General features: G+C 34.0%; 1 protein-coding gene across 1 annotated transcript in view; it reads right to left on the bottom strand.

Moving 5' to 3' along the window:
- Nucleotides 1-13228, bottom strand: part of LRP1B (LDL receptor related protein 1B) — a 1876868-nt gene that overhangs the window by 275396 nt on the left and 1588244 nt on the right. The window contains exons 48-51 of the mRNA XM_049615676.1: nt 9072-9185; nt 8680-8829; nt 5315-5437; nt 3430-3549 (exon numbers count right to left, since the gene is read on the bottom strand). Coding sequence (XP_049471633.1) covers nt 3430-3549; nt 5315-5437; nt 8680-8829; nt 9072-9185 — 507 coding nt within the window. The remainder of the gene's footprint in view (nt 1-3429; nt 3550-5314; nt 5438-8679; nt 8830-9071; nt 9186-13228) is intronic.

Raw genomic sequence — 13228 nt, 5'->3', positions numbered from 1 at the left:
AAAGAAAGAAAGAAAGAAAGAAAGAAAGAAAGAAAGAAAGAAAGAAAACACATTGTTAGAACTATTCAAAAAAAAAAAAAAAGCTATTATCTCCAGGAATAAAATACAATACGAATGAATGGAGTGAAGAGAGATATTTGTTTCCAAACATTTAAAGCAGTGACCAACATGCTTTCATTATATAATTATCATCTTTCTTTTCAGCTGTAGAGTTGCTAGGAGCAGAAAATGCTTTTCAAGGCAATGTTTTCAATACGGCAGGGCAACAGGGCACCCATATAAAACCCCTTGAGGATTTTCTCCATAAACATGACTGTCCTTCACATATACTTTAGCTTAGAAGACAGGATGGCAAGTGAATGTAGAAAAGTCCTCCAGGTAATTCACATGTGCTCATTTGATTGGGGATCAGTGCTAATAGAATGAGGTTTAATATGATATCTATTCCTGGAAGAAATCATAAAAAATCTATTAAATAAATGTTGCTTTCACTTAAAAATGAATTTACCTGCTAACTATTATGTCTTTAGTACCTTCTGTAATAAAATTATCTTCCTCCAGAATTTATTTTTATACTATTCCTCATAATGATCTATCTTTTCAAACTTGCCATTAAAATATAAAGTGTCACTTTTACTATTATACTCTCAATTAGTGCTTTAATTTCCATAATATTTTTGTTATTTAGCTTGAGTTTAAAAAAAAAAAAGGCATTCTCCCTAGTAAGGAAGTTTTGGTGCATGTGAAACTCCTTGTCTACTTTCCGATTATCACCCAATTTATTCTCAAGGTAGGCATAATAGATATAACATCAATTTGGCTATTGAGAAATCTAATTTGCTACGACCTTGGAGAAGACTAGTGTTTGAGCTTCACTATTTGTAAAATGAGGGAAATGACTAGATAATTACTAAGACACCTCAAGCTATAAAATGGCATAAAGCTCTTTGCAGCTAATTTCCTGACTCCCTTGATAGTATTCAATAGATTTTGTGTTAAGAGCATGCCAAAACATCATAGTCAATTGGAAAGAAAATGGGCCAAAGAAAAAACTCATGGCATCATTCCATAGTTACTCCTGCCATCTGGAGACACATTGCCTTCCTCAGGGAAATGAATTCCAGGAAAGGAAGACAAGCTGAAAGATTTCCACCAGATCCATCTTGGGTACCTGCTCAGATATTATATTTGATTGGTAAGAGTTACTATCCCATTTAGGAAATCCTCCAGAAATCTGAATTCTGGTCCTAGCTCTGTCATTACTGATTCTCTGAGTGACCTAAAGCAATTTATTAACTAAATGGGATCCTCAGATTCCAAGTCAGAACCATTATTGTGTTTATTAAGAAAGGTTGTGCTTACAGCACATATTAGAATATTTAAAGATGAAGATTAAGAATCTACATTTTTGGGGCACCTGGGTGGCTCAGTTGGTTGGGTGACCAACTTCGGCTCAGGTCGTGATCTTACAGTTTGAGAGTCCGAGCCCCCCGTTGGGCTCTGTGCTGACAGCTCAGAGCCTGGAGCCTGCTTCAGATTCTGTGTCTCTCTCTCTCTACCCCTCCTCTGCTCACGCTCTGTGTCTCTCTGTCTCTCAATAATAAATAAATGTTAAAAAAATTAAAAAAAGAATCTACATTTTTAACAAACTTCTAAGAAGAATATTTTGTGCACTTAAGGTTGTGAACTACTGAGATAAATTATTTATAAAGTTTCTTTCTAAACCTAGTATATTAGATTCAGTTCATTCAATGATACTTGGTCTAAAGATTTTGTATGTGTCACCAGCTTAGCAGTTAGCATATAAAATACAACCTGTAAGTAAATTAAACAGACAGGTTTTGACAACAGGTAAACATGTCCATTACCATTTTAATTATTTAAAAAGTTATCAGCACATTGATAGATGTAGATTGGCAATAATACTCTGAAAAAGAACATTTATATTGTATACATTGATTCATGTTAGATGATCACAATAGTTACATAAGGGAGATTTTTTTGTACCCTCTTAATAGGTAGCAAAAATGCAGATGTGGGATAATTCAGCTCTGTATGATTGCATAAGCTTTATACCTTCTATTTTGCTGTGTCCACTCAGAAAAGACAGAGGTATCAATTGAGCACTTTGGTGTAGGGTGAAACAAAAGGTCAAATCCAAGATGATTTTAGTGACTGGCAACATGCTCACCTCATTGCAAGTAGGTGATTCTTTTGTTAAAATTAAAACAAAATCAATAGCAAAGAGGAAAAAGTAGTTAAAAGCCACTGGTGAAACATCTAATTGATTACTGATTTCTTTTTCCTTTCAGAGCTTTTCTACAGTGATCCTTCTGTATTTATCTGCCACATAACTGTTTCAGCTATGTAAACAAAAGATAGATTTGGGGTGGCTAAAATACAAGAAAATAAATTGCCTGCTTTCAGGGGACATCTCTAATTTTATGTTGTTTACAAACAACTTGAATAGTATAAAATCCTAGCAACCTGTCTCAATGGAGGTGACCTAAAAGGCCACAACTACTGAAATTTAAAAATGGTGTTAAGTACACCTAACTCTGTACATGCACCTTATTCTATGACTCAGGTCCTTTTCTCTCTAAAATAAGGATGATAAAAGCTATGAAATAGGGCTAATACAATGAGTAAAGATTTTATGCCTATAATACAAACATGCAAATAGAAACAGATCAGAAAGATAAACACAAAGACACATAAATAAATAGTAGAATACCTGTCCATTTGTAATAAATTTATACAGACTAGATCACTTCCTTCTTTTTCCCCTTAAAAAAATTAAGCTAATAATCCCATTTAAGTTATTTGTTAAATGTTTGTGATTATTTGAAAGCAATTACACTGGCTATGTAGTTGATACATAGTGGGACATTCTATCTCTAATCCTAGAAAGCTGTTTATTGAAGTACACTTAAAAATATATAAATATCCCCCTTCTTTACTATCTATTTAAAACAATCCACTAATAACAATCACTATAATACATATATACAAACATAAATAGTGTGGGTAGCTTGTGACAGTGCAAATCAGTATATTTTTGAGGGCCACTTAGCAATACATATCATGAGCCATGAAAAATGTTTGATTATTTGATCCAAGTATTCTCAGTCATTGAGATCTATTCCAAAGAAGTAATTGAATACTAAAAAAAAAATAAAATTTGCAAATGTATTCATTGTGAATATTCAGGAAAAATCCTAAAAACTGAATAACTGTGTATGTAAAAATAGTAGGACGACAGGTTGTCATTAAAATAATAAAACCAGCTACATGGAAATGTATATGTAAATTTAAATTAAATTTAACAGAGTAGAAAACAGAGTTTCATGTTTTTGATTGCTCTAAAATTGTAGTGCACATATATCATATGCCTAAGAATTGAACGAGAACACAAAAGAAACAACTCACCGCAAATGCTATCACTTTCATCTAATCCATCTCCACAATCGTCCTCTCCATCACAAATCCAGTGTTTAGATATACATTTTTGTGCAGAACAAGCAAATTGGTTCCAAGAACAAGAAGAATCTAGACAACAAACAAAAATGTTTGCTTTAGATGCAATAGAAAAAAAAATCATGTGAGACCATCTTAGGATAGATCTGACAGTGAGAAAGTCCTTCCTTTAGATTTTGCTAAAATCAATTGTCTTATAATAAAACAAGCCAAATTTCTCTTCTCTACTACAGCTCTATAAAATTTTGACAACAGCCTGCTTATTCCCGCTGAGTGTTCAGGTTATGCAACATTTTTCCTCCCACAGAATTTTCACAGAATTATGCTGGCCACTCTCCCCTAAATATATATTCCAGGGTGTAATTAAAAAATTCAACATCTGGTACATAGATATAAAACAAATATTCCAAGTGTCGTCTAGTCATCCGTCCTAATTTTTAATTGATTTTTGAACAACTAGAGAAAAAAATGCTTCTAAGGCAAGATTACAATGTGCTATATTCACCAGCATATATGTTTGTTTATAATGATGAGGTGACTAAGGGGCTTTTAGCTCAAAGACAAGCCACCAGTTTTACACCCCTACCTACTAAACCTTAAGTGTTTTTACTTTTCTCTCTTAGGGACACTTAAGGCTGACTAATAACATCCAAATTCATTGGCATGGTGGCTTGTATTTTACTACCAAATTATGCATTTATAATAGTGTACTCCATTTATTTCCAAAGTCAGGTTTGTGATTTTTCTCCTTCACCCTTGGCCTATTCCTCCACTCAGCCTATTTATTACCAGGCAAAATCCAAAATAAAACCCTTCCAAATTCAAGTGTTCCAAATGTAAATGAGAATAAAAATAGACATTTGATTTTGATCCTGTAAATTATTTAATAACCTTGCATCTTTATTTAAAATATTCACTTAGAAGACCTGTTGAAAAGAGTTTAGAAAAACTGAAGCCTGGAAAAAATGAAACTAAAGAAAGTACAACCGTATAATGGCTTCCTGTCCAGAAACTATGAATCTACATAAACTATTTGTAAAGTTCTCTGTTAATCCTGTTCAGAATCTAGCTCTAATGTAAAGATATATAGCATCTTAATCAAACAAAATGCACCTTCATATTTCATGATGACATTTACTTTTAGAGGAGTTTGACATTTCATAGAAGATCCATTTTTAATCTTTTCCTCTACTTTGTCTATTCACCACAGTGTACATTATTTGTGTTAAATGAAAATAATGAATATATGCTTTGTTTCCCTGTAGAAAATTTCTTTGGCCTAGAAATTACAAAATCCATAAATTCTATAAAATAAATTTTCAAAGTGCCGTCTTGCCTTGCCAAGTAAAATGAAATGTACACATGAGAAATTAGGAGGTTAGATGCTGAGAGATGAGAATTTGAGGAAATACAAATTTAAGTAAACTATTTAAAACAGTACATGTAATTAATAGAAACATTTAGAATAACAATGTTAATAGGTAGGCAGAGTATAATGAGTAGTGTGAACTAAAACCTTATTTTTTATAGCAGAAAGTAAATATATTAGCATTTCAAGTTAATAAGTCAGAAAATAAAGGTGTACCATTTAGATTGATAAAGATAACCATTAATGTTAAAATAAAAGGCTGGGACAGGAGACTGTTATTCTTTATTATAAGTTCTGTTCTATTTTAATTTTTATCATTTTGTAATATTTAATAAAAATGAAAATTGTTAAAATCAATTAGCAACATTTTTTATAAAATTCCTATGTAAAAAAGAGAGAACATCAGCATATAAGTAGTAATAAGGCATACAGAAAAAGAATGTCACAGAACAAGATAGAATGTCTCACCACAGTGGAACTCATCAAGTCCATCCTCACAATCTTTCTGACCATCACATATCCAGGTATTCAAAATACACCTTCCACTAGGACAACCAAAATAGTTTTCTTCACATTTATGTTTGTTTTGAACTGTGATAAAATACAGAATGTAATGTTAAATAATTTAAATTAATCTTAGCTTCCACAATGTTAGGTAGATAATAAAACAGTAATACTCTGTAAACTGGAAGAGATAAGTAACAAAAAATCTTAAATAAAAGCTGAGATGGTCTCTTCAAGAATGTCAAGGTCATGGGAGTCTGGCTGGTCCAGTTGGTAGAGCATGAGACTCTTGATTCAGGGTCATGAGTTCAAGCCCCACATTGGGTGTGGAGCCTACTTAAAATAAAATTTTATATATATTAGGGACGCCTGGGTGGCAAAGTCAGTTGGCTAAGCATCTGACTTTAGCTCAAGTCATGATCTCATGGCTCATGAATTCAAGCCCTGTGTTGGGCTCTGTGCTGACAGTTCAGAGCTTGAAGCCTGCTTTGGATTCTGGGTCTCCATCTCTCTCTGCCCCTCCCCTGCTTGCACTTTCTCTCTCTCTCTCAAAAATAAACATTAATTATTTTCATTTATATATATTACACACACATATACATATACGTATACAAAAGAATGTCAAGGTCATGAAAACCAAGGAAAAACTAAAACAAGACAAAACAAAAACTGGCACAGAGCAGAAGGGACTAGGAAGATATGATAATCAAATCCAATACAGGATTGGATCCTGGATCAGAAAAAAGATAATGGAAAAATTTGTTAAATACAAATAATGTGGAGTACCATTAATTAAAATAAAATACAATAAAATAAAACAAAACAGTAAAACAAAATAGAACAAAATAAAACAAAACAAAATAAAACAGATAATTATGAAGTGAATGGGACTAAGGCTAAAGAATCATTTTTGGTGGAAAATATCTGTAATTCTATATTCATAAAGATGAATAACATTACAAAAACATTAGTGGGTCTTTACTGAGAAAGTGTGGGCTGGGTGTTCCTATTGTCTTGTATTCAGAGTATGCTTTGACAAGGTTTATATAAGCATTCTGTACTTTAAAAAGAAAACAATTTACAATGGAATCTCTAAAAATGTCATCTCTTACATAAATATCTTGAGAATAAGTATCTGCATGCAAAGTTACTTTGTAAATTACATATTTTGTAGACTGTGGAGTATTGTTATTATCATTTCTTTTTTTTTTTTATCTTTTTCAATGTTTATTTATTTGTTTTAAGAGACAGAGGGATAGAGCATGAGTGGGGTAGGGGCAGAGAGAAAGAGGGAGACAGAATCTGAAGCAGGCTGCAGGCTCCAAGCTGTCAGCACAGAGCCTGATGCAGGGCTCAACCCCATGAACTGTGAGATCATGACGTGATCTGTAACCAACTGAACCACCCAGGCGCCTCTTGTTATTATCACTTCTAAGAGAGCATATAAAATATTAGATTTTTCTCTACTAAATTAGATTTTTCTCTACAAGGTCCCCTTGTACCTTTAGGTTTACATAGTTTTAGACTGGCTCATAGCCAATTTGGAAGCAAACCTTAGAATATACATCACAATATAATAATCCATTCACACTATAATAACCATACGACAATAATCCGTTGTGACTGTATTAAGATAACAATCCCATTTTATTTTTTCAAATGCCAATTTCGTATATTTAATTGAAAATGAAAATAAAATTTTTGACAGAATTCACCACTAAACTGAAAAATCATGTGATTTATGTCTTACTTTTTCTTAGGATATTGCCTAGATATCACCTAAGGTGTTTAGCCTGACCTATTACTGGCTTCCAGTCTGTCCATCTACCTGTCTCATCAGTCTATGTAGCTCCCCTCTCCTTCTTGCCCACTATGATTATAATTCTTTATTAATGTTAAAAGTAAACTTTAAAAATAATTTGTTAATATTAGAAATATATAAAGGCCACAAAGTTTTTATATATATGTAAGTTTTAATGAGTATCTATTACATGCTGCCTTCAAGTTAATTTTAAAAATTAACTACAGCCATAATGAGGTAATTTTTGTAGAAAGAACAACAGATTATGAATCTAGACACCCAGGGTCCATGAGTCTAAATCAGTGTTAGTATATTTCTTTTAAAACGTCTTATGTGATTAAAAGTAAAATGTGGAAGAGTTGTGGTGAGCCACAGTCACAAGTGCATATAAAAGTTCTCCATAGAACCGGAAAAGTTCTCCAGTTCCTCCTCGGATGCAGCTAGCCTTTCAAACACAGAAGGAACAAAAATGATATCAAGAATGTTACAAATCGTTGAGCAGGAAAACACAAAAATAAAAGGAACCTGCTAATGCAAATTAAGTGATAGATTATGAATTATTAAGAATATCGTTCGACACTAGAGATTGGGTGTGCGTGTGTGTATACTGCTGCATAGAATACCTATGAATATAATTTCCTAAAATATTTTTTAAAACTTGCATGTTAACTAAACATGGCAAAAGTGAGTATGGCAACAGGGTAAGAAGGAGGAAATACCACAGCTCCCAGTGAGACACGTGATTGCAAGGGTAAACAACCAATACACTTACAACCCTTCTGTACCCAGACACCATTCTGCTTTTCATTTTCAGTATGGTAGTCATGAAACTACTGAAATAGTTTCCTATAAAGCATATCTATTTCCAGTTATAGTAATTTAACACCTTTACTTCTTATATTTTTTTTAGATTTGTTTTCTCAAATACTTAGAAAGGAATAGCACTTTTCAATGGAAAGCATTCTGTTAAGAATGCAGATGACAATCTGAAAGAGCTTATGTTTGCAAAAATGGTTAAAAAGTCAGATATAAATATGCCTTCCTGACCTTGATCCACTGAAAATAACTGTTACTCATGCTACTATGTCAAAAGATTGTGTAAACTTCATCAAACAGCCTAACATGACAATACAAACTGTATGACATTGAATAAAGCCAGTGGTGAGAAACATTGTCTCTCTCCCTTTAGTTCATGAATATTTTTTTTTCTCACTATGTCATACTTCCATGGAAACTTTAGAGATCACACATTTTAAGACTTAATCACCAACTTTAAGAGGATTAATGACGAATTGAACATTCAAAGGAAATCGATCCAAATACTGAACAGATTTCTTGAGCATCATTTCATAACTCATTAAAAAACATCAAGGGGCATGTTTGGAAGAGGATGGTTTCCTGTAATTTAGTCTACATTATTTAAATTTTAATCCTAACCACTGGATATCAAAAATAAAGTTTCACAAATTTATTGTATACAATGAGACTCTAAATCTCAAGGCAAAGACTTTTTTCTTTCTAGAATTACCTGGGCATTTTAATTCATCTGAGTAGTCCCCACAGTCGTTAGACCCATCACATATCCAACTTGGCAGGACACACAGTGAGGTAGAATTACATCTTATAAACCCTGTGGTTTTCACTCCAAGTTTATAGAAATGTGTACAATCTGTATTATCTGTAAGGAGGTAAACAGAAAATGAAAAACACCTCATCTGCAAAGATTATGAGCCTTCTATGTAGGTCACAGAAACAAGAAAAGTTAACCTCATTTGAAGAGATAAAAATGCAATTATCCTACACAACAGGGGTTAATTACACATCAATTCTGGACAAGGTTCAGTGAAACATTGGGCAGTGCTCCATGGAATGCCAAAGGTACCCAGGGAGGAACAAACAAAAGGTAGTGGAATATCTTACTGCAATTCTTTTCATCTGAAGCATCTGCACAATCTATGTTCTGGTTGCATCGTGCTGATCTTGGAATGCATGTCCCATCTGCACAACGAAACTCAACAGAGGCACAGGTTGAAACTGGAAAAACAGGTAAATAAAGAAATGGATAGATGAGACAAAAGCGACTTCTTGCTCTAACATTCTGAGTACAGATGGTCTCTGACTTACCATGGTTCGAAATGAGTTTTTGGCTTTATGAGAGTGTGAAAACCATACACTTTCAGTTGAACCTATACTTCAAATATGGAATTTTGATCTTTTCCTGAGCTAAACATCCGCAATATGATGATACTTTCTCTCTTGATGCTAGGCAGCAGCAGGGAGCCACAGCTCCCAGAGACACGTGATTACAAGGGTAAACAACCAATTCACTTACAACCATTCTGTACCCAGACACCATTGTGTTTTTCATTTTCAGTATGGTAGTCACAAAATTATACAAGATACACAATACTTTATTATAACATTGAATTTTTGTTGGATGATTTTGCCCACCTATAGCCTAATGTAAGTAAGTGTTCTGAGCATGTTTAAGGTAGGCTGGGCTAAACTATGACATTTGATAGGGTGGGTGTATTAAATGCATTTTGACTGACAATATTTTCAACTTATGATGGGTGTATCAGGACATAACTGCATTATAAGTCGGGGAAGGTATGTATTTCAACTAACTCACATAGTTTTGTTTGGTTCTACTTTTTTAACTCTGGGAAGTCAAACTTAACCCATGGCTCCCACCCTTGCAAGCTTGGGTTAGAAGTCTCATACATCTTCCCTGTAGCACACCTATTCTCTCCGTTGTGGTACTTAAAATACCTCATTGCAATTGCCTGTCTATGTATCTGCTCCCCCACTAAGTTGTAAGCTCCATGAATGCAAGGACTGTGCCTTGTTCCCATGATAATATAAGCGCAGCACTAAGCCAACATACCAAAAAAACAAAACAAAACAAAACAAAAACAAAAACAAACAAAAAAACTGCATGTTGCTGAGAAATTCTTTCTCCTTCCAATTTCAAAAGTACACGGTTGTAACACTAAGCAAATGTCTAATTGAGTTAGTATAGGGAATTCCGAATCTGGTTGCAAAGAAGTGGAAGTCGACTTTGATGAAAAGAGCAGACAGCCAGCCAGAGACACTGAGATGGAGCAACCACTGAGCATTTGCTTTATTTCTCAGAGGAAATAGCTCAGCAATGCTAGAAAGTCATCCATGACATTTTCTACTCCTTTACACAGCCATATCACTAATATCTGCTATAGGAAATATGAATCCCTCGTTCTCAGAAGCATAAATGTGGTATGACTTGTCTCTATTGTTAGTAAGTATGGCTTTCCAATTCCCTGCTATGCTTAGATGAGAATCAGTTTCAATATGCTACTGTCATTATCTACACCTTATACAGAATAGCTTATGCTTAATCATATATTCCTTTCTACTTTGCTCACACATTCATTACCATACAATGGTTTCTAGCAATATGTTGTGAACAGGTGCATGACATACTATGTACATTAGATTAACTTAGGTGAGAATTTTATTCCAAATTCAAATTTCCACAGGTGGCTTATGTAAATGTACAACCTGAAGGGCTCTTTGATTATGCCACTTTTACTAGTGTTGATATTTTAAAGAGCCCATTTAATTATAAATAGAAATTATATCAATTGTAAATGGTTAAAATGCCACCTTAAAATATGCAAATTTTACTCAAGGGTGTATGTGTCATTTGTATTTCATAATGCACTGTTCTTATTATATTTAATTGTATCTTGCAATCGTATCCTTATTTGTGCTTAAATGATGATTAGAATAAATGTTTTATTTACAATTTACAATTATAATTGCCTCAGTGTTTTCTTCATTAAAAATAACATCTTATCATATGAAACAGATAATGCTATTATGAATAGAAATAAATACACTGTTCCAAACAGGAAAAAAAAAAGATATTCTTCTTTTACATCTACAAAAGCAAAAACTCTTCCATATTCCTTTCAATTACATCTTACATTCAATATTTTTTTCAATAGAAACAGCAAATGGAATATATAACATAGAAAGCAATCATGACAAGCATTTATATTTTGTTTCTTACTTTGCTATCTATCAGAATCTCCTATTAAGAAGTTGTATTCCAAAAGATCCTGTATAGTGCCTTTATTGAGAAGACAGGGTTCAAATTTCAATAGTGCTGTATTACAAGGTATTTAAACCCATATGCTTCCATTCTACACAAAGCAAAGATATTATCAATTGTCCTGCTTCCTGGTACATTGGCTGACAGAATAATGAATGCTATGTAAATGCTTAACTAGAGACTTCCTTGAATTTTTTATTTTAAAATTTCTTATGATTTGATTATTTTGAAACATGGTACATGTAATTGCATAACGTTAATTAAATTATTGGTACTAAATTTAGGATGTTTAAGAATTACTTGAGGAGATGTATTTAATGTCTGCTTTTTAGTATCTTACTTCACATTCTGCTTAAAGTTAATCCTTAAAGATTAAAAAAAAAAAAACCCAACATCCTAGACAGTGGTAATATTCCCAGACAAATCTAAAAAGATTATCTCATAATACCCCTGGGTTTCCATCTGATACTCACAGAGTTTAAGGATGCCAGAACGATCATAATAGGCACAATCACAACTCATTCCACCACCTCCATCTCTCCCCAAACTTCCACAGAGAATCCTCTGTATACGTGGCAGGGAGCCCATCTGAGTGGGGATTGGCGGCAGATAGAGTGAAGAGGCAAATTATGACTCCGTGAACATGGGGGTGGCATCTCACACAGTTAAGAGGACTTGAGATCCAGCAATGTCACCGTAATGGAGGTTCAAAAATAATTGTACTGGGGCTCTCAGGTGGAAGTGCATGTAAAGAATGCGAGAAGAGTAGGAATGTGGAGCAAGTGGAACCCAGTTTTAGATGGTATTCTGAGAAGAGGAAAGAAAGGACAGGAAATCTGACTAGATGAAAACACACTATAACTTTGAAGTTGAAAAGAGGTGTTAGGAGATAATATTTAAAAGAAACACATGGGCAAAAGGATGAGGTAGGGGGTCAGGAAAACTGGGCAGAGGGTAGAATATTTGTAGGATGTGTGTTTTCTTCCACTTTCCAATAAAAAATATGGCTAACGAATCTTGGTGAGGAGGACCAGGCAGACCTATTAGAGTAGGTGCAATGTGCAAATAGGAAGACTGTACCTTTACTTCAAATCCTCTCTCCACAGAGTCTATAACTTGGTGTAGAGTTTGGGAACCATCGGAGGGTTAACTAGGATGTTAAGTCACACTGAAATTGGACATACTAAGTGGTTGCAGCATTTCATACGCAGTAGAAGCAAGGTGGTTGTGGGGATTAATATCTCCAGCATCTGTAGGCAAGGAAGGAGAGGGAGATGGGAGGAGTCCATGGGAACCACAGGAACTTTAGTAAACAGGTAAGCAAATGCCTCTTCTGCCAAAACGTCTTCTGCTATGTTCCTTCAACTATATTTCTTCCCCACTTTGTTTTGGTCAGTCAAGTATTGAAATGTGTTTCACCCTTCGGGTAATTTTTGAGGGAGAAATGTACTGGAATCTCTAATTTGTCAAGTGAATATGAAAGCTTTCTGTCAATTTTTCCTCAGGCTAAAAGTCCCGAAAAACAGAGAAAAGAAAATAATGTAGTCCAAATAAAGATAAGCCAAGTGAGAAATACTAGACTTTTCCCTCCAGATAGTCCAAAAGGAGAAGGAAGCCTGCAAAATGTGAGTGAAAACAGCACAGCCACACCAGGAATAGCAATGAGATACTACAAAGGAAGATCTGACAGGGAATGTGGATCAAAGCAGCAGTAAGAGGGAATAAAACCATTCTTCCCCTCATATACTTTCTTAATTTTCCTGTTCCAGCCACTTTCTTTTGTCTGTGTCAGTTAAAATATTTAATGAGATAGGAAAGATATAAGATCGATTAGTCTTTCTGTGGTTTTTAGGACACTTGTTATAAATAACTTAAGTCAATGTTTTCTCTTCCAACTTCCCTGCCCAGCCTGCAGCACAGGGAAGCTGACAAGGAGAAAGAAAGAAAGAAAGAAAGAAAGAAAGAAAGAAAGAAAGAAAGA

Source organism: Panthera uncia, assembly GCF_023721935.1.
Source record: "Panthera uncia isolate 11264 chromosome C1 unlocalized genomic scaffold, Puncia_PCG_1.0 HiC_scaffold_3, whole genome shotgun sequence".
NCBI classification, from domain to species: domain Eukaryota; kingdom Metazoa; phylum Chordata; class Mammalia; order Carnivora; family Felidae; genus Panthera; species Panthera uncia.
This window is presented reverse-complemented; position numbering and strand designations above follow the sequence as displayed.